Source organism: Melospiza melodia, chromosome 9 (assembly GCF_035770615.1).
Source record: "Melospiza melodia melodia isolate bMelMel2 chromosome 9, bMelMel2.pri, whole genome shotgun sequence".
NCBI lineage: Eukaryota > Metazoa > Chordata > Aves > Passeriformes > Passerellidae > Melospiza > Melospiza melodia.
The window spans coordinates 5,452,028-5,470,128 of record NC_086202.1 but is presented as its reverse complement, the minus strand read 5'-3'; the positions used below and the strand labels follow the sequence as shown (position 1 = coordinate 5,470,128).

The following is an 18,101-nucleotide window of genomic DNA, read 5'->3' as shown; positions in this document are numbered from 1 at the left end:
GTTCCTCAGAACACCAATCAAACTCATCTAACTGCTTTAAACCAAGAATGGCTTGGATTAGGAAGTCAAAACAATAGTTATTAAAATTAGAATTATGTTTCTCAGGCTGCTGTCTCTTGTGTTTTTCTTTGCTGGGAATTTTAAGGTCCTGCTCATCACTGGGAAAGTGTTTGTCCTCCAAGGTTAGAAATGGAAAATAGACTGGAATCTTTTTCACTCACAGAGAAAGACAAGAGAGCCATTGTTTTCTTTCAGATTAGAGAAAGCAAAGAGAAAGAGAGACTGGAGAAGAGATTATTGGAGGAGTTGTTCAAGATGTTCATGGATTCAGACTCCTTTTACTACAGCCTGAGCTATGACCTGACAAATTCTGTGCAGAGGCAGAGTGCCTGTGAGAAAACCAACCTGCCCCTGTGGCGGAAGGTGAGTGCTTGGGTTTGTGTTTGTTTGTGTTTGTTTGTGTTATTTGTGTTTGTTTGTGTTATTTGTGTTTGTTTGTGTTATTTGTGTTTGTTTGTGTTATTTGTGTTTGTTTGTGTTATTTGTGTTTGTTTGTGGTTTTTTTGTGTTGTTTCTTCCACCTGGGGCATGAGCTTCCAATAATGGTCATGCTCCAAACCTGGCTGGTCACATTTTACAGCAGCTGAACACCTTGTCCTGTAACCAGCTCAGGTGCAAGGAAACAAAAGTCTGCAGCAGCATGACCTGAACTGAAGTGTTTTATTTAAAGCTCTGAACTGTCTGTGCAGGTGTGGTGAATGAACTGATGGACTCTGGTGTCCTTCCCACAGATATTGCCAAACCTAACTTGTAATGCTGCAAAAACTGCCCTTTTGTCTTCTGAACAGGTGGATGACAGATTCTTTTGGAACAAGCACATGATTGAAGATCTCATCAGCATTGATGTGAGTCATATTTTTAAGATGTATTATGAGAACAGTTCTTTAGTTCTTTTTAGTTGAGATGTTTGTTTAAGGCCTTGTAGAGGTTTGGTTACAAAGCTGCTTGGCAGATCAGGGCTGTGCCTTCTGTAGCTGAGCAGCTGGCACTGCCTTCTGTCCCCAGCCAGCCTGTGGCCATTGCTAAGGAGGGAACTTCAGCTGAAATAAAACATTAAAACAATAAAGCAGTGTAGAATAACTTGGAGTGATATGTTTGTGCTGATTTCTGAAGGTAAAGTTGTGTTTTTATGTGAAATGGATTATCCCTGAACAGAGCTGGACTTGATAATGAGGAGGAGCCAGGAAAGAAATAACTGAATTCCAGAGTTTCCCTGAGATAAGACTTTGGCCCTCCACAGTGGAGGATGGTGTTTGTCTCCTTTAGCACAGTAGCTGATCAGTGTAAAAACAGTGTAGAACAAGTTGTTCTGAACATCTGTCCAGAGTAAATAAAACATTTTCCTGGCCAATGAGCACATAAAGAAACAGCAAGCCACCACTCTTTCTTCATTATATGACCTTCCATAATTTTAATTAACCTCCTAGACCAAGGACTAAGTTGCTAACTTCTGTGTGCCAGTTTAGGGCAAGTCTGATTTTTCTTAGGGGTGACAGCAGGCATCTTGCCTTATGCCCTGCTCCTCTTTCATGGATAATTATCCATAAACAAATGGTTATGGAGTCACAGCAGGGTAAATCTATGTCCTCTGTGGAAAGTTATGTGTAATGCAGGAGTTTAATGAGTTGTATTTTTCATGTTATAAGATATTAATGGATAACCCCGAGTTAGTGGGGAATTTGGATCTCAATTCTGTTTAAGAAATCAATGTTTTAGGGTGCAGAACCATGAGCCAATTGTCTTGAGGACTAAATTAGCCTATATGAAGGGGCTGTTACACTGTGTGTTGCTGAAAACAGGCTAACATCTACCTTCCTGTGTAAAGGTGGTACAGTATGTGTCCACACAGAGGTTTTAAAACTGCCTTAAAGCAGAAACTAGGTCAAAAAAAATGCTTTCTTCTGATTTAAAAGCCCTGTGACTGATGGAGGAAAAATGCTGCTATCTCTTACAGAAATAAGGATATGGCAAAAATTAAAGCATGAAAAGCATGTGAAGCAACTGCTTTGTTAACATGAGAAACGGCAGAAACAATTGTAGCTAATGTTGGACCAACAGGAAAGTAAATGTTTCTTGTACCCTTCAGAATCCTGAAGTGGACTTCTGGATCATCCCCATCATTCAAGGATTTGTGCAGATTGAAGAACTGGTAGTAAACTACAGTGAATCTTCTGATGATGACAAGAGCAGCCCTGAAACTCCTCCTCAGGAATCCTCCTGTGTGGATGACATCCACCCCACGTTCCTGGTGGCGCTCATCTCCCGCCGGAGTCGGCACAGGGCTGGTAGGCAGACTCACTGCAGGCTGCTGGGGTGCTCCTAGCACTGCAGGGCCATGCAGCTGGGGAAATTGTTCAGTCTTTGCTGCTTTTTTCTGCCAAGCTCAGGATTGAATGTGGGAGATGGTATTTCTTGTTTGCACTCAGATGTTTGTTAGCTCTGGTCTCTTGTGGGGTCTCTGTGAGAAGTGGAGCCTCTGCCAGTAAAAGTGGCCTTTAGGTTAATGGAAAATACTGAGCACTAAAGGAAAACTTTGTGTTAAATGTGACAGAACTGGAAGAAATGTGTCTTTTAAGATGGACCAGAGGTATTTGTGACTTTAATCTGCCCTGTCCTGTCAGCTTACATTCTGCTGCTCATAGTGTATCAGTAAATAAACTTTATCCATACAGTCAAAATAACTTTTGAGGAATGAACTAGGATAGGAGTGACTTCTACCATTGATCATGGATTTGGGCTAGAACTCTTGTTTGGGGTTAGCATTGTCAAAACCAGCAACATTAATAATTTGTGTTTAAGGCAAATACTTTATTGTGACTTGACCATTCTCATCATTCCCCCAGGAATGCGGTATAAGCGGAGAGGTGTTGATAAAAATGGAAATGTGGCAAATTATGTTGAGACAGAGCAGCTGATCCATGTCCACAATCACACCCTTTCCTACATCCAAACACGAGGCTCTGTGCCTGTTTTCTGGAGCCAGGTTGGATACAGATACAACCCACGGCCCCGGCTGGACAAGAGTAAGTGTTTAGGTGAAAAACCTTAAAATCAGGGCCTCTGGAACTCTTATTTTGGAGGAGATGTTTATGTGAGTGTGGTGCATATGTAGAAGGATGAAGCAGGCTTATTAAAAGTTAAATTTTTGTCCCATCTCCTCTGCACAAAAAGCAAAATGCAGCAAAATTCAAGAACGTGTTTGCTTAAACAGCCATGTTGAACATGAGCAAATTAATGAAAGACCTTTAAAAGTAATTTTGTGCTATGTTTTATTATCTTTAAGCTAAGGTATCTTGGTTTTTTAGAGTACAAATTTGGGCATGATTTCATACATCAAACAGGATTTATTGCTGAACAGGCTGCTTCTGTCTAACACTGCTCTGCCTTGTAGGTGAAAATGAAACCGTGTCCTGTTTTCGTGCACACTTTGAAGAGCAGCTGAAAAATTACAAAAAGCAGGTGAGTGCTACATGACAGAAGAGTAATCTTATAAAAATGCAGGGGTTGAAAGTTAATGTTTTTAGGTTGTTTTTCCTGGTGATGTGTTGTGGGTTTTTTAGAAGCTTGTTGACAATCGGAAGGTTGGTTCATAAATAGAATTTTACTTAAGGTTTTTCAAATAGCCTTGTAAATAACCAGTAAAACCCAGGAATAACTTATGGCAATGTTTAAAACTTATTTCTGTATACCTGCCCTATGCATTCAGAGCTTCTCTGTATTTAAATTTAGGTAGGAACTGTGGGAGCTTATTTGTCTTAGGTACAATCTATCAAAGGTTGTAACTTCAGCAAGATTGCTATGAATCTTTAACTCTGGAGCTATTTGGTATTGCATGGTGTAAATCTAAGCAAGTTATGTAGCAGATGATGAATGTTAAATAATTAAACTTTTGAACAGGTTATTATTAACTTGGTGGACCAGACAGGCAGAGAGAAGATTATTGGAGATGCTTACCTTAAACAAGTTCTTCTCTACAACAATGCAAATCTGACTTATGTTTCATTTGACTTCCATGAGCACTGGTAAGAAACCCTTTGGAAGTGTCACTTTGCATCTTTTTTTATAGCCATGAAAGTATAAATGAGGAGAAGACTCATTATTTCTACTTCGGCATGAAACACTGGTTTTTTAGACAACAATACAGTTTTTAAACTAAAGCACTATAAAACTTAAAGCTTAGGTAACCAAGCACTGCTGTTTGTGATGTTGTGTCCCTGACCTGTTAAAAATGCAGTTACTTATTGGGCAAAGCTTCATTGTCCCACATTTTAAGAGTTTCCTTAAACATGCCATGAGTGTAAAGCTGTGGCTGACCTGCTTTTTCAAGCGGTGTAGCATTTTGCTTTATATTCTCTATTTCTGTTTCTCTTGTTTGTTTCCATAAAAACATAATGGGTTCTTTCAGGACCCTGATGCTGTTATTTCAATACAAAATACAGGGATTTTTTCTTAATCCAGTGTGAGTAGTTGCTGTTTTCATGACTGCCCTCTGAGGCTCACATGCCCAAGCATGTCATCTGTCACAGGCATGTATTTCTCCTGCTTCCCACAAGCAGGCTGCATTTGTGTGGGGTCTAAAGTGGTTTAATCTTCACTTCCAAACCTAATCTAGGGATTGCAGCTGGCCTGGGAGAGCATTACTGGCTGACTGAATATGGCATTAGTAGATACTGTCAGAGGGGGTGGTGGCAAGGGAAACCCCTCTCAGAGCAGTTTGACCTTTGAGAGTTCTGTGGGACTGTTGGCACCCTGGATTGATTTGATGATTAATCTTTTGTTTAGAGGAATTTTCGTTTTCCTTCATTCACTTTTTTTCTACAAACAGTTGCAGTGACCTGGACTGTTTCTGCACTGTGAGCAGGAGAGAATTGAGAACAATCCTGAAAAATAACCAGATGTGGTAGGGGGAGGAGGAGGGACGTGTCTCTAGGTGGTTTTGTCTGTACAATCACTGGCAAAGCAGGGCTCACCATCCCAGTTCCAAATCTACTGTAGTTACTTTTCTTGAGACTAAAATGAGAACAGAATGTTGCACATGCCTGAATAGCTGCACACTTGCTCTTCCTAATGGAAGCAGCATTAAAAAATGCAAAGTCCTGAGAATTTAATGATCTTTTAACCTCTTGCCTTGGATTTGGACATTGCACTGTACTGCAAAATAGCTCTGAATCTTGGCTCCTGATTAAAGCTCGTTGCAGGAGGGAATGTTTGTCTCTCTCATTTAGCCAAAACACCATATTTGTTAACAGTACAAATAAGATAAAGTTTTTCAGTAAAGCCGCTGCTCTAGTTCAAACTAACTTTTGTGAAATTTTGTGTTTCAGCCGAGGAATGAAATTTGAAAATGTTCAGACACTGACTGATGCCATTCACGATATTATTCTTGACATGAAGTGGTGCTGGTAGGTACTTAACTCTTTTTAGACTAGTAGGAAACATCTGTAGAGGAAAACACCAACAAAGAGTAGATATTCAGAGGCCTTAGTTTTCTCCAAACCAATATGTTTTATACATTTCTCTTTTGGTGTCCAGCTTGTTTGTCAGAGTTTTTGTCTTCTGAAGTGTTGGTGTTTTACCCATGTGAAGGCAGAAATTCTCAGGTGCTGTTTCCTGCCTGAGGTTTATTGCATTTATGCATTTCACACTTTTAGGGTCGCTCACATTTAGTGTGAAACACTCTGTATTTGACCCAGAAGCCCTAGGATGGCAGCCTGACTGCTGACAGCAAACAATGATTAGTTTGGACTGATTAAAGTTCATACATTTGGGTAACAAGTGTGGCTGCAGCCTCAGTCAGTTGCTCTGTATTGTTCTGTGTTGCTGTCATTATCATTGGCTTCTCTGTTTTTGAAATTAAATCCCTTTGCTCTTGAAAGTTTGTATTATGTATGCATGAGTTGAATTCAGCATCAGATTGCACCTGAAGTTTGTGGCCTCAGTAGGATTTATGTCTGATATCCATCCTAGATTAAGGAGGAGGATAAGTGGGAACAAGAGTTAATTCAGTGTGGGGTGTGGCTGGGGTGTGAGTGCAGCCATAAACAGTGCTCCATGTGTAAAATGTTCTACTGTTTGTAGCAGCTGATGAATTGCACTGGATTTTCAGTGTCTCAGTGTGCTTTTGTTCTCTCCCTGTTGGCAGGGTTGACCAGGCTGGGGTGATCTGCAAGCAGGAGGGGATATTCCGGGTGAACTGCATGGACTGCCTGGATCGCACCAACGTGGTGCAGGCTGCCATTGCCAGAGTGGTCATGGAGCAGCAGGCACGTACACCTGAGGGGCTCTGCCAAGGGCTGAGGGCCTCCCACCTTCGTTGCTGGTCACAGAGAAATGTGTGTGTTTGGAAAATGCCAAACTGACCTCTACGAAAGAATCTGTGCAAAATACTTGAAGAGCCGTTGTGGAAGTTGGCAGGCAGCCCCGACATGGGAAGAGATGAGGATCTGACTCCATGTTTCAGAAGGCTGATTTATTATTTTATGATATTTATATTATATTAAAACTATACTAAAATAATAGAAGAAAGGATTTAATCAGAAGGCTAGCAAGGAATGGAAAGGAATGGAATGATAACAAAAGCTTGTGACTCTCAGAGAGTCTGAGCCTGCTGACTGTGATTGGCCATTAATGAGAAACAACCACATGAGACCAATCCCAGATGCACCTGTTGCATTCCACAGCAGCAGAATATCAATGTTTGCATTTTGTTCCTGAGGCCTCTCAGCTTCTCAGGAGAAAAAATCCTAAGGAAAGGATTTTTCAGAAAATACCATGGCTACAAGCCATGAAGCCAAGAGGAATAATAGATACAAATGCAAAACTTGCAATAATTACAGAACAGTGATGCCTCCTTCTGTCCTCTTTCAAAAAGGACTGGCTGTCCACAACTTGGAGAGGATTGTCTTGTTTAGATTTAGTAATTCCAGTTTAAGTTATGTAGGAATACAGAGTTTAGAAACATGACACCTTCTCCCCCAAGTGCCTCACTGAAATGATGTTAAAGGACTAAAATCTAACAAGTTGGGGGCTATTTTAGGAGCTTTGAAGTGAAATACTGTGATGCAGCAAGTAGGGAGATGAGTTGTCCCTTCTGTGTGTAGAGGAATAATTAATTCATGGTGTAAATAGCCCTGATGGCTGTGACTGTTGTGCTGTGGAATAGTTCTCCCTGTGTAGAGGAGGGATTTCCAAGCAGACTGAGAGTACTTTCCTTTAGTTTTCCTCTTTGCTCTGGCCCTCCCTTGTTTTCTAGAAGCTCAGTGGTGACTCTGTTCCCTGACCCAGAACTGCTGCAGACCTAATGCAGACTGAATGTCCTGCAACTGGAACACCAAAGCCCCAGGCACAGCCCAAAATGAGCAAACCTGATTGTGGTTAAAGTGAGGGAGAAGGGATGAAGTGGGTCCTTCAATAGGGTGAAAAGTGACTGGATCTGGCCATTGTACCTGGCAGTTCCTCTTTGTGATCTGCTGTTGTGAGCTCCTGACATAGGAGTGCTCAGGGCAGGGGAGGGATCAGCAGTCCCACAGTCATTATTTTAAAATAGGATTTCTATTCAGGGTAACTCTCGAGTTCCAAGGCAATTCTTTGAAAAATAAGAGTGTTACAGATTGTTGTAAGAGGCTAAATCATTGCTGAAGTGTGAGCTTGTGATGTGCTGCATCATTCTCATCCTGGAGCTGAAGTGCTTGGGAATCATTGATGACTGAGAAATGCCCTGAGCATTGCAGGGTCAGTGGCATGGAGTGAAGGACTGAGGGCTCATGTACCTCCCACTTCTCTTCCTTGCAACCACTGCTTTCTCTCATCTGGGAACTTGAAGGGCTTTCAGAGTTAATGAGCAGCTCTGTGTTAATTTTCATCTAACTTGCAAAGAGTGCTTCAGCATTTGGTTTCAGTTGTAAATGGAAGTTTTCCTATGATTTATTCCAAGTTATCCCTATAATTTATTGACTGCATTGCAGTTGTATGTGCTGCTCTACCCCCTCAGTGTTTACAAAGCCTGATGTTGATGTACCCAAGGCTTATCTGGGGAAAACTGAAGGACTGGGTGTTCTAAGAGGGAGAGATCTTACTCTGGTATCAGTGACAAACATTAACTGTCCAAAATGTGCAAGCCCTCATAATAAACCAACATAAGAAGTTAGTTTTATTTGTTTTTAGACCCTTGAGGTCATGAATGCCTTTGGAAAAGAAGACATATCAACTTGTTTATTTTTAAATTGTGATGTTTTTTGATGATTTTGATAATTGTGCCTGTTTTTTGATGATTCTCTATTGAAAATTTTCCTGTATCTTGAGAATCTACAGCAACTTGTTTTCCTTAAGCTAATTTTTATGATGATTGACTTAACATCCATAATTAATGTTACTGCTGCCTCCAGTGATGTGATGTTAAGCAATAAACCACCAATTCATTAATTTAATCTGACAAATCAGCACAATGGCTTCCTCCCCCCATCATACAAAATCTAACAATTAAACACTTGGCAAACGCTTCAATTTACTTCACCGAGCTCTGACACTGAGAATGACTTTTACCTTGGGCACTGAATTAACCCATATGTCAAATTGCAGCTCAAAAAACTGGGTGTGATGCCACCGGAGCAGCCTCTGCCAGTGAAGTGCAACAGGATCTACCAGATCATGTGGGCCAACAACGGCGATGCCATCAGCCGCCAGTACGCGGGCACGGCGGCCCTGAAGGTAAGGGGGAACCTCACTGTCCTCAGCAATGCCACCCTGGGCTTACAGGGCTCCTGTGCACTGCAGAGCCCTGGGCTATTGTCTGGGTTTGAAAGGGTTTCCTGCTAAGGAAGGCAGGAGCCTCCCCTGGAATGGAAAATTTAAACTCCCTCCCCCCGAATTATTAGGATTTTGAAATTAAGGGGCTCTCAGGCAAAGATACAGGAATAGAAATAACAGAACAAGAGTTCTTTACTAGGAAAATTAAAAATACAAATGCAAGAGTACAAAAAAAAAACCCACTGAGAGAGTCAGAATAGACATGACAGCCTGTGTGTCAGGGGGTGTCCCAGCCCATGCCATGGGGGCTCAGCCCTCCTGCAGTGCCAGCTGTGGCTCTGCTGCAGCAGGGATCCTGCACAAGGGGGGAGTTTTCCTCTGCAGCTCCAGGGCTGCTGCAGATGGGCCTGGGCTCCCTCTGGCCATGCAGGGCAGCAGAAAGCTGCTCCTCTGGCAATGCAGGGGGCAGAGGCTGCTGGGGTGTCCCAAAGCTCAGATTGGATCCAGGCAGGAATGCTTGGCTCCTCCCCTGGGCGGAGCATCTCCCCATGGGATGCTGGGATTGGATCAGCCATGCAGGGACACTCAGTGGCCATGGACAAGATAATTTATGATTAATGGCTCATGAGCAGAAGAGATCTCCTGGAGGGAGGATGGGTTGTGGGAGAGATAAAGAAAACTGCCCAATGAACAGGAGATACCTGCCCCACCTCTGACAGATGGCAATAGAATATACAGCCCAGCCACATCTTGCATTTCCAACCAAAGACAGATACTTAAAAGTTCACCAAGTTCTCTGTGTGGTTTTGTTCTGGAGAGATGAGACTGCAATGGAAGAAGATTTTGTGTTGTGCTTGGTGTGAGTCAGAGAAGAGCTGAGTGCTCCCTGCACTTCACCTGCATTCTGTTCTCTTCAACAAAAACCACAACAGGGATAAGAGTTGGAGAGATATATTAATTATTACATCCATTTATATTTTATCATGGTTATAGTACTTCTAAGCATTTACAATACTTAAAGAACACTCTAAAGTTCTGGAGATCAGGCTAGGTAGGTAATAGGGTGATATTAATTAACTATATTTTCTAAAGACTCTTCTTAATTAGCTGTAATGCACTCTGTGTACCAAAATCAAGCATGAAACTCCATGCTCTCTACTTCTATGCTTTGAAAAGTCATAGAATTTGAGGTATTTGCTGTGTAATTGGTGGAACAAATTTTAGTAGTATTTGCATTTGGCATAAGAAAAATCACAATGGTGGAAATGCTTAATACTTAAATCTCTCTTTAAATATCTCTGCTGAGCTTTGATTAGTTGATTGCACTAATATTTAAAGAAAAAACTTAATGTGCTTGTTTTCATTGAGTATATTAAACTTTAAATCTGAAGTGCAGACCTCAATTTATAGATCTGAATTTTCAGCTCTTCTGCTGGAAGATTTCTCCACTCACTGTTGAGGTTCATGGATTAAATTAATTATTTTAAATTGTGGTACTTCTTTTAATTTTAAAGTGAAACACACTTGGAATATTCTTCATAGGAGTTGATGTTGCTTTTAGAAATGCTCTGTGCCGGCGTGTCTCTGAAAATAGAATCCTCTAATGAAGTGTAACTACAAAAACAACTTTTTATTCAAATTCTAAGCCTTCTGTGGCCTAGAAACTTTCTTTTGTTTCTGAGGTTGTGAGGATATGTGCTGCTTTCCCCCAGTATGTTATGTTTGTCTTGTTTTGGTAGCAAAAGCAGTGAGATGAAAACCATTTTTCAGTAAGCTTCAGTCTTCTCTACTGTTCCAGTTGTGTTCCTTTTACATTAAAGGCCAAAAAAAGGGATTTTTTCTTTTGGAGGTATTGAAGCATCACAATGATTGATGTATTGAAAGTCCTGCTTCAATGTTAGCTGGTTTATATGTCCAGATTTGTCTTCTGTTGGAATTTCCTACTGAAATTGTAAATCTATCAAAACCAGAGGATTCTCTGCAGAGTCAATGCCAGAAGATGCTCTTTGAAAAAAATCAATTTTTTCAACTTCTGTATGAAATAGTTACTTGAAGATAATTCCTGAGTTTCCAGCTCAGAACTGAATTTCAGAGTGCCAAATCCTTTCAGCTGAGCCTGCTGCTCCAAAGTTTGATGTGAAGATTTGCATGTTGTGTGTGACAGGGTGACTTCACAAGGACTGGTGAAAGGAAGCTGGCAGGGGTGATGAAGGATGGAGTGAACTCTGCCAACAGATATTACCTGAATCGTTTCAGGGATGCTTACAGGCAAGCAGTCATAGGTAAGAGCACAATTTCAACCCAGCTGAGTGTGGTATTTAGAAAAGATTATGAAATCATTTTGGTTTTATCTTTCTGACTGATTTTTTTCCTCCTGTTGCTTAAAAGCATTGTGAGTGGGTACATGTCTGTACTGGACTCTACAAGGAACAATCTCACTTTGGAATTTAAGCAACACTCAATTCAGAGGGATTGCATGCAGTGTGACTCATTGGAGGTTTTGCCCCAGCTTCATTTTAGTATTAAATGTCTTGTAGCATCTCTTCTTAAGACAAAGTTAAATTTATGTAGCAAGTATCTCTTAAAATTGTGAAGAACTCTTGTTTTTCATTGAAAGTAGAATTACACCTTCTGAGTTTTCAGTTAAGGAAACATTCTCTTCAGAAAGACTACCAAGAGCATCATTAAAATGCAGCATTTGGAAGGAATTTACAAACTCTTGCCATGCATCACTTTTAACTGTGTCTTGCTTGATATTTCTTGGGGTTTATTTAGATTTGATGCAGGGCATCCCTGTGACAGAGGACCTGTACTCCATATTTACAAAAGAGAAGGAGCACGAAGCCCTGCACAAGGAGAACCTGAGGAGCCACCAGGAGCTGATCAGCCAGCTGCTGCAGAGCTACATGAAACTGCTCTTGCCAGATGATGAAAAATTCCATGGAGGTTGGGCACTCATTGATTGTGACCCAAGGTTTGTTGAACAAAGTTAAAATTGATCAGCTGCTGCTCTGACACCTCTGTTAATTACTGCTGATATTAAAAGGTTTTGATGGCTGATGTGTGGACAGTTCTGTAGAAGGACAAGAGGGCTTGAAGGGTTTGAATAGTTGTAAAGGGAAAAATCCTCTAAACTTGTGCCATAAAAATGGTGCATGCTGGAATGACCTTAGAGAGATCATCTGGAAATGGATGGATGTGGTTGATGTTGCCAAAATGTGGCAGGTACCATGAGGAGAACTTGTGGAACTAAGGGTGGGTGAAAGGGAGTGCTTGAGGAGCTGTTCCTTGTTGCTTTACAGGGAAAGTGTAACTGAATTGCTCAGATTGAATCCTTGGGGAATGAGTCAGCAGTTGGACAGTCTGGATTTCTGTTCATGGAAATTAATGAGCAGAAACTCTGAACTTCACTCCTTATCAAGTTCAGAGTTCAGGAGCTTGCAAGAGAAAAATGGTGGTTAGATCTCCTGCAGGTTAAACTTCAGCATCTAAAAATGGCAGAGCAGGTTGTTATGACAGCTGTTCAATTCAGGGCACAGGCTCATCACCCTCACTGAGGCTGAGGTGTTTTTCCATTTCTCTGGTAGCATTTTTAATAGCTTGTGGGCTTTCTGTTTATTTTTGGACCTTCTGCTGATATTTTTGAGCTGTCAGATAACTTCAGGTTTTCTTACATGGATTTGATAACACACCATGATGGAAACTTCTTGTAACTTGTGTTCAGCTCCTAAAGAGTGTCCCCAGAACACACTGGGCACAGGTTACAGCTCTGCAAATAAAACCTTCTACCCTGTGTTTATTTTCCTTCCCTTCAGTCTCATTGATGCCACTCATAAGGATGTGGATGTGCTGCTTTTACTTTCAAACTCTGCCTATTATGTGGCCTAGTAAGTTACCACTTTCCCTTACTATGTGTATTTTATTTTAGTAGCTCTGCTTTAGATTAGTTGGAAGCACTAAATTCTGTTTCTTTTTTCTAGCTACGATGATGAAATCGACAAAGTGAATCAGTACCAAAGGTTAAGTCTTGAAGCTCTGGAAAAAATAGAAATAGGTAAGAAAACAGTCACTCTGTCTTTTTTTGAATGATCTTAACAATGGCTTGAGCACCTATCAAAGCATCCTACAAATGTATTGAAGCAGCAGTCCTTGAAGTGTGGCACATGCCCTGGGCTCCCCACCCAGAAATGGCCCCTCTGGCTGAAAACAGCTGCCAGGCTCTTCCTGCTGCTGGAAATGGAAGCTTTGATCACTGGAAGGTTCTAAAATTTTCCCTCTTTCAAACTCCTAAAAGAGCCACAGAGTCATCCAAACAGATTTCATTATTTATCAAATGGCAGTAACAATGTTGCCAGCTTCTGTAATGAGTCACAGGTTTGTGCATCCAGGGCTCTCTTCCTTTGATCCAAACACAGCCAGTGGCTCAGAATTGTACTTCAGATCTGCTTCACAGCTTTGTGAAACTTCTCTTTCTCAAGGGCTGGTAACAAACATGCTGTTTCAAAAGCACCTTGTTATGCTGATTTAATTTATTTGCTATAGAATGTAACATCTGCAGATTAAATCCAGCATTTTCTGCTGAAGCATTAAAGATGTGATCTCTTTAAATCATGAAAAAGGTGATCCAGTTGGGGAGAAGGGAGTGTGTGGCCTCCTGATGGAGTTCAGTCTTCCATTGCACAACACACAGTGATTTCATCATCTCCTGACTAACTTTCACTGTGTCTGTGCAATTTCTGAGCATTCAGGGGAAAGGTCTCCCTCACGTGTGTATTGTGGACATTTGTATCCTGAGGCACAGAGCAGAGTCCAATATCTACATCCACACCTCATTTAATGCTGCAGATTATGCAGGGCACTGAAGAGTTGAAGTACTGGTCTGAATCTTGAAATTTCAATTACATCCCCTTGATAAAAATACTTGCTTTCCCTTTAATCCTTGCAGGAGCGTTCCCTAAAAAACCCACAGCATGTAAAAAGTGTAAAGCTTTTTTTTCCCTTCCATTTGAAAAAGTAATCTGCAGTAAACAATCAGGCTGGATTGTAACAGACATACAGAGAGTGTAATTACTTTTTGTAAGTTATTGATTGTTTAGGTAATGTGAAAATCTTTCTTTTAAAGTATCAGTCCTGCTCTTATGAAAACATGAAGCATTTTAGTCTGAAAAACACTGTCAGCACTTACATAGCCTTAGGTGCAGGCTCTGCAGTATCTCTTTCAGTGTTTGGTTAAAGATTTCTAAAGATTTCTCCTGGTTTCTCTCTCAGGGCCTGAGCCTACTCTCTTTGGCAAACCCAAGTTCTCTTGCATGAGGCTGCATTACAAGTACAAAGAAATGAGTGGATATTTTCACACTCTCAGGGCTGTGGCTCGCAGCCCAGAAGAAGATGGAAAAGGTTTGTGTCCTGTGTAGAAGTTTTAGACATAGAAGTGTATCCAATGTGTTGGAGTTTCTCTAAAAAATACTTGTTCCATTGCTCTTAAAATTTATCCTTCTTCAGAAATCATTCCAATAAAATCCTGTTGTGTGACGTGGGAAAGCAATTTAAAAAAATCACTCAGTTACTGTTCTAATAGAAAAAAAACCATTTCAAATACAGCTTTAAAGTAAAACATCTCTCTAGAACTAGAATAATTTCCCTGTCCAGGTCTTTACTGCTTCAAAAACTTAGAAAATGAAGTTAAAATTAACTCCTAAAGAGGTAAAGAAATCGATTTCTTTAGTGAAATCAGTGTCTGGAAATGTTCTTGCTTGTTGTTTAACTAGATTAAACAAACACTAAAAAGGGAAAAAAAATATCACTTCATACCTGGAGCACTGAGTTTTGTCAGCAATGATTAGAATAAATAAAATTGCTTCTCTTCCTTCCCCAAATGAGGCAGTGTGGCAGTGATTTGCTTAATGCTGAGTATTTAGGGCTGAAGGAGAGTTTATTCTTCAGGTTTGTTTTGTAAGCTTTAAATCAGAATTACAACTTGAAGGGCACAACTGCTCTGCAGGGTGAAAGAAAAGCAAAGCAGTAAAACCAAACAAAATTACATTAAAATTGGACCTGTTTCTTTGTAGATTGTGGAATATGGGTTTTTAAGGGTGTTTTTAGGGTCTGACAGGTTCTGCTTGAATTTCAGACACCCTTCAGTGCATTGCAGAAATGCTGAGAATCACAAAGCAAGCAATGGGAATGGATGTGCCCATTATTGAGAAGAAGCTGGAGAGGTGAGTACCTCAATGATGTGATCCTTCTGTATCCCACCTTTGCTCTCAACTCTGCTGCTTCTCCCAGCTGAGTAGAAAGTGCAGCCAAAAAACCTTGTTCTTTTTACAGCTATTGCAGACTGAATATTTGCTAAATCTGGCTACTGGGTATACACAAAGTTAGGGTTAAAAAAATGGAGAATTCAAATCCTTTTTAATCAAAAACTAAAGTGCCTGCAGGAACTGCCTGTTCCCCTTATTTGGCTACTGTTCTGTATCAACCCTCCTTTGTTGGTTTCAGCTTGATTAGCTTATATGGGTACAATATTATTATGTAAAAAAAGGGTAACTTAGGAACTGAAATGTCCATTTCTGTTACAGAAATAGACTGGAGACAGAGTATACTTGGTGCTTTGATTGTACATTAAAGATCTTTTTCCTCTTCTAGGAGGAGCAGCAAACCTCATGAAGACATCATTGGCATTCGGTCTCAGAACAGAGGGTCCCTGGCCCAAGGCAAGAATTATTTACTGAGCAAGTTCTCCTCCCTCAATCAAAAGGTGAAACAAACCAAATCCAACGTCAACATCAGCAACCTTCGGAAGCTGGGCAGCTTTGCCAAACCTGAAGTGAAAGTCAATTTCTTAAAGCCAAATTTGAAAGTGAATCTTTGGAAGTCGGACAGCAGCCTGGAAACCCTGGAGAACCCCGGGGTGGATGCGAAGGCCGCCAGTGAATCTGACACAGAAGGCTCAGACAACGACTCCTTCCACTCGGATGACTTCCTGAGCAACTCCAAGTCGGACGAGGAGGGACAGCTGGGGGGGTCCCTGGAGAACATGGGCCCCACGGACTACGTGCTGCCCAGCTGCGGCATCATCGCCTCGGCGCCGCGCCTGGGCAGCCGCTCGCAGTCCCTGAGCAGCACCGACGTCAGCCTCAGCGCGGCCGTGCCAGCCGAGGGCCAGGACGCCGCCCTGCCCGCCTCTGACAGCGCGGGGCTGGAGCTGGCCAAGCCCGTGGATGTGTACTGCCAGAGGTTCGTGCAGGATGCCCAGAGCAAGGGCTGCCATGGGCCCGAGCCCTCTGAGGCTGCTCCTCCAGAGCCCCAGCACGCACCCGCCCAAAGCAGCGGGAGCGCCGCCAAGAAGGCAGAGCCCAAGGCTGAAGCTGTTGCAGACGTTCCTTCCAGGCCGTCAAAGCTGGATGTTCCCTCTTCTGAGCCAAACCCTCAGCTCTTGGCTGTGGGGGGGCCTGACTGGAGCAAATCCCACAGGAGCCCGGGCTCTGTGTCTGGGAACCAGGAGCCAGGACTCCACGGCTCTCCTTCCCCCGCCGACGGCAGCGGCAGCAGGGCCGTGTCTCCCTTCGCTAAAATCCGCAGCTCCATGGTCCAGGTTGCCAACATCACCCAGGCAGGATTGACTCAAGGGATTAATTTTGCTGTGGCAAAGGTCCAAAAGAGCCCTGCAGAACCAGAAGCTTTAAATGAAATCAAACAAAAAGAACTGAGAGAAATGTTTACGCAATGCCAGACGCGAATAATTCAGATCTAGTTGCTCATTTGGGAAGTGTTCTTCTAGCTGTGGCTTCTAATAAAACAACCCAATGACATCAGGACTATTGTGGCATGAACTGCTACTGGATACTGGGATTGATAATAGGTGATTTGTTTACAAGCAGTGAGAGATGCAAATGAATTTGGTTCTGACCAAGCTTCAGAATTCCCTCAGGCAGGTGAGACAGAACCTGTATAAACCATATTTAAACAGGTAGCTTAGACACTGGGATTCAATAAGCATGCTGTCTATCTTAGATGTGTTGCACAGTTATTTTTTTGAGACTAATTTTGTAGCTCTTCTGAATTATGTAGAAAGTATTTATACTCAAAGGATGATACTGCACTTCTCTGACCTTACTTACCTTGCACTACACCAGCAAAATAAAGTACCGGTAAATTACATTTTATTTATTTTTGGACTAGTATTTTTACTTGTTTTCAATGAAGTTCTAGATGCAGCTCTCTGAATTGTGCCTCTACAATGGGAACCGATGTGTTTTTGTTGAATTTAAGTATGTTAAACCAGAAAGTAAGATTTCTTTCTATCCTTTTCTTTCCAGATATCCTGGGACACTTTCATTATAGATGAAGCTTAGAGACCCAATCTGAAATACCCACAATCCTGCAGTGCAAATTTCTTCTGTAGATTGGTTTTTTCCTCACTTGTTTTGATGTGAGGGGAAATGAAGCAAATGTCTTTGAATTGTCTTGCCCATGTTAAAGCAGTTATTTTTTTTTTTAATTCCAAACTCTGCCCATTTGCTCTAAGTTTTTGTCTCTGTAAAGCAGGATGAGCCAGATACCTGCCCATCAGGCACTGTGTCCCTCTGTGCTAGGATTCTCTCTAAGGATGAAAATTGATGCAAAATCCCAACTAACATCTAGAGCAGGAGGCCAGTGCACTGCTTGTAAGATCAGGGTTGCATTAGAGCATAGCTGTCAGCATCTATCCAAGACCAAATTCCTGACCAGCTCCAGCTTTGCACCTCGCAGGGTGCAGCATCCGCTCCTGCTGGGAACTGGATCAAAACTCCCCTTTGCTCTGTGTGTCCAAGGATTCCACCTGTGAAATCCTCCTTCCCAGGAATGCCTTGCCATGCCATTCCAGTGTAGGACCTTGTCCAGAAGCTGCTGTGAAGCAGGACCTTGCTGTGCTGTGGTTTGTGACTGTAGCACCCTGACAGACCCAGTGCCTCTGTCCTTGTCCCTGTACTGTAGATAGGCTGCACGTGGTGTCCCCACAACGTCCTGTCCTGGCCTAGGGTAGCTCTGTGGCTTAGGACTTGTACTGTGTCTGAAATAGTTTATCACCTGAAACTTTGATAAACAAATTTGGTTTATTTATTTTATTAAAGTGATGTGGGTTTGGGTTTTTGTTCTTTTTTTGAGTGTCTATACTTGTGGCTATATTTAAAATTAAACTACTGCTGTATTTTAATGTGAGCAATATACATGAGATATTTTAATAAAAAAAGTGGAAGCAAAAGCAGGGTTTGGTATGTGATTTTAAGGCATGTTTGGCTGTTTCTTTCAGAATT

At 41.7% G+C, this 18,101-nt stretch overlaps 1 protein-coding gene across 2 annotated transcripts in view; it reads left to right on the top strand.

Annotated features, from left to right (window-relative positions):
- Nucleotides 1-18,049, top strand: part of INPP5F (inositol polyphosphate-5-phosphatase F) — a 38,385-nt gene extending 20,336 nt beyond the window's left edge. The window contains exons 5-21 of one of the 2 annotated variants that reach the window (XR_010028687.1): nucleotides 256-423; nucleotides 849-905; nucleotides 2,147-2,345; nucleotides 2,904-3,083; nucleotides 3,452-3,519; nucleotides 3,958-4,082; nucleotides 5,385-5,462; nucleotides 6,203-6,323; nucleotides 8,638-8,766; nucleotides 10,970-11,087; nucleotides 11,581-11,779; nucleotides 12,621-12,692; nucleotides 12,786-12,859; nucleotides 14,074-14,202; nucleotides 14,936-15,023; nucleotides 15,451-16,739; nucleotides 17,124-18,049. Coding sequence is in view for 1 of the 2 variants with exons in the window: in XM_063163101.1 (XP_063019171.1) it covers nucleotides 256-423; nucleotides 849-905; nucleotides 2,147-2,345; nucleotides 2,904-3,083; nucleotides 3,452-3,519; nucleotides 3,958-4,082; nucleotides 5,385-5,462; nucleotides 6,203-6,323; nucleotides 8,638-8,766; nucleotides 10,970-11,087; nucleotides 11,581-11,779; nucleotides 12,621-12,692; nucleotides 12,786-12,859; nucleotides 14,074-14,202; nucleotides 14,936-15,023; nucleotides 15,451-16,558 (2,913 nt within the window). In the remaining variant the exon portion in view is untranslated. Of the gene's footprint in view, nucleotides 1-255; nucleotides 424-848; nucleotides 906-2,146; nucleotides 2,346-2,903; nucleotides 3,084-3,451; nucleotides 3,520-3,957; nucleotides 4,083-5,384; nucleotides 5,463-6,202; nucleotides 6,324-8,637; nucleotides 8,767-10,969; nucleotides 11,088-11,580; nucleotides 11,780-12,620; nucleotides 12,693-12,785; nucleotides 12,860-14,073; nucleotides 14,203-14,935; nucleotides 15,024-15,450; nucleotides 16,971-17,123 lie in introns of those variants that run through there. The other variant, XM_063163101.1, reaches the window with a different exon arrangement.
- Nucleotides 18,050-18,101: the final 52 nt, after the last annotated feature.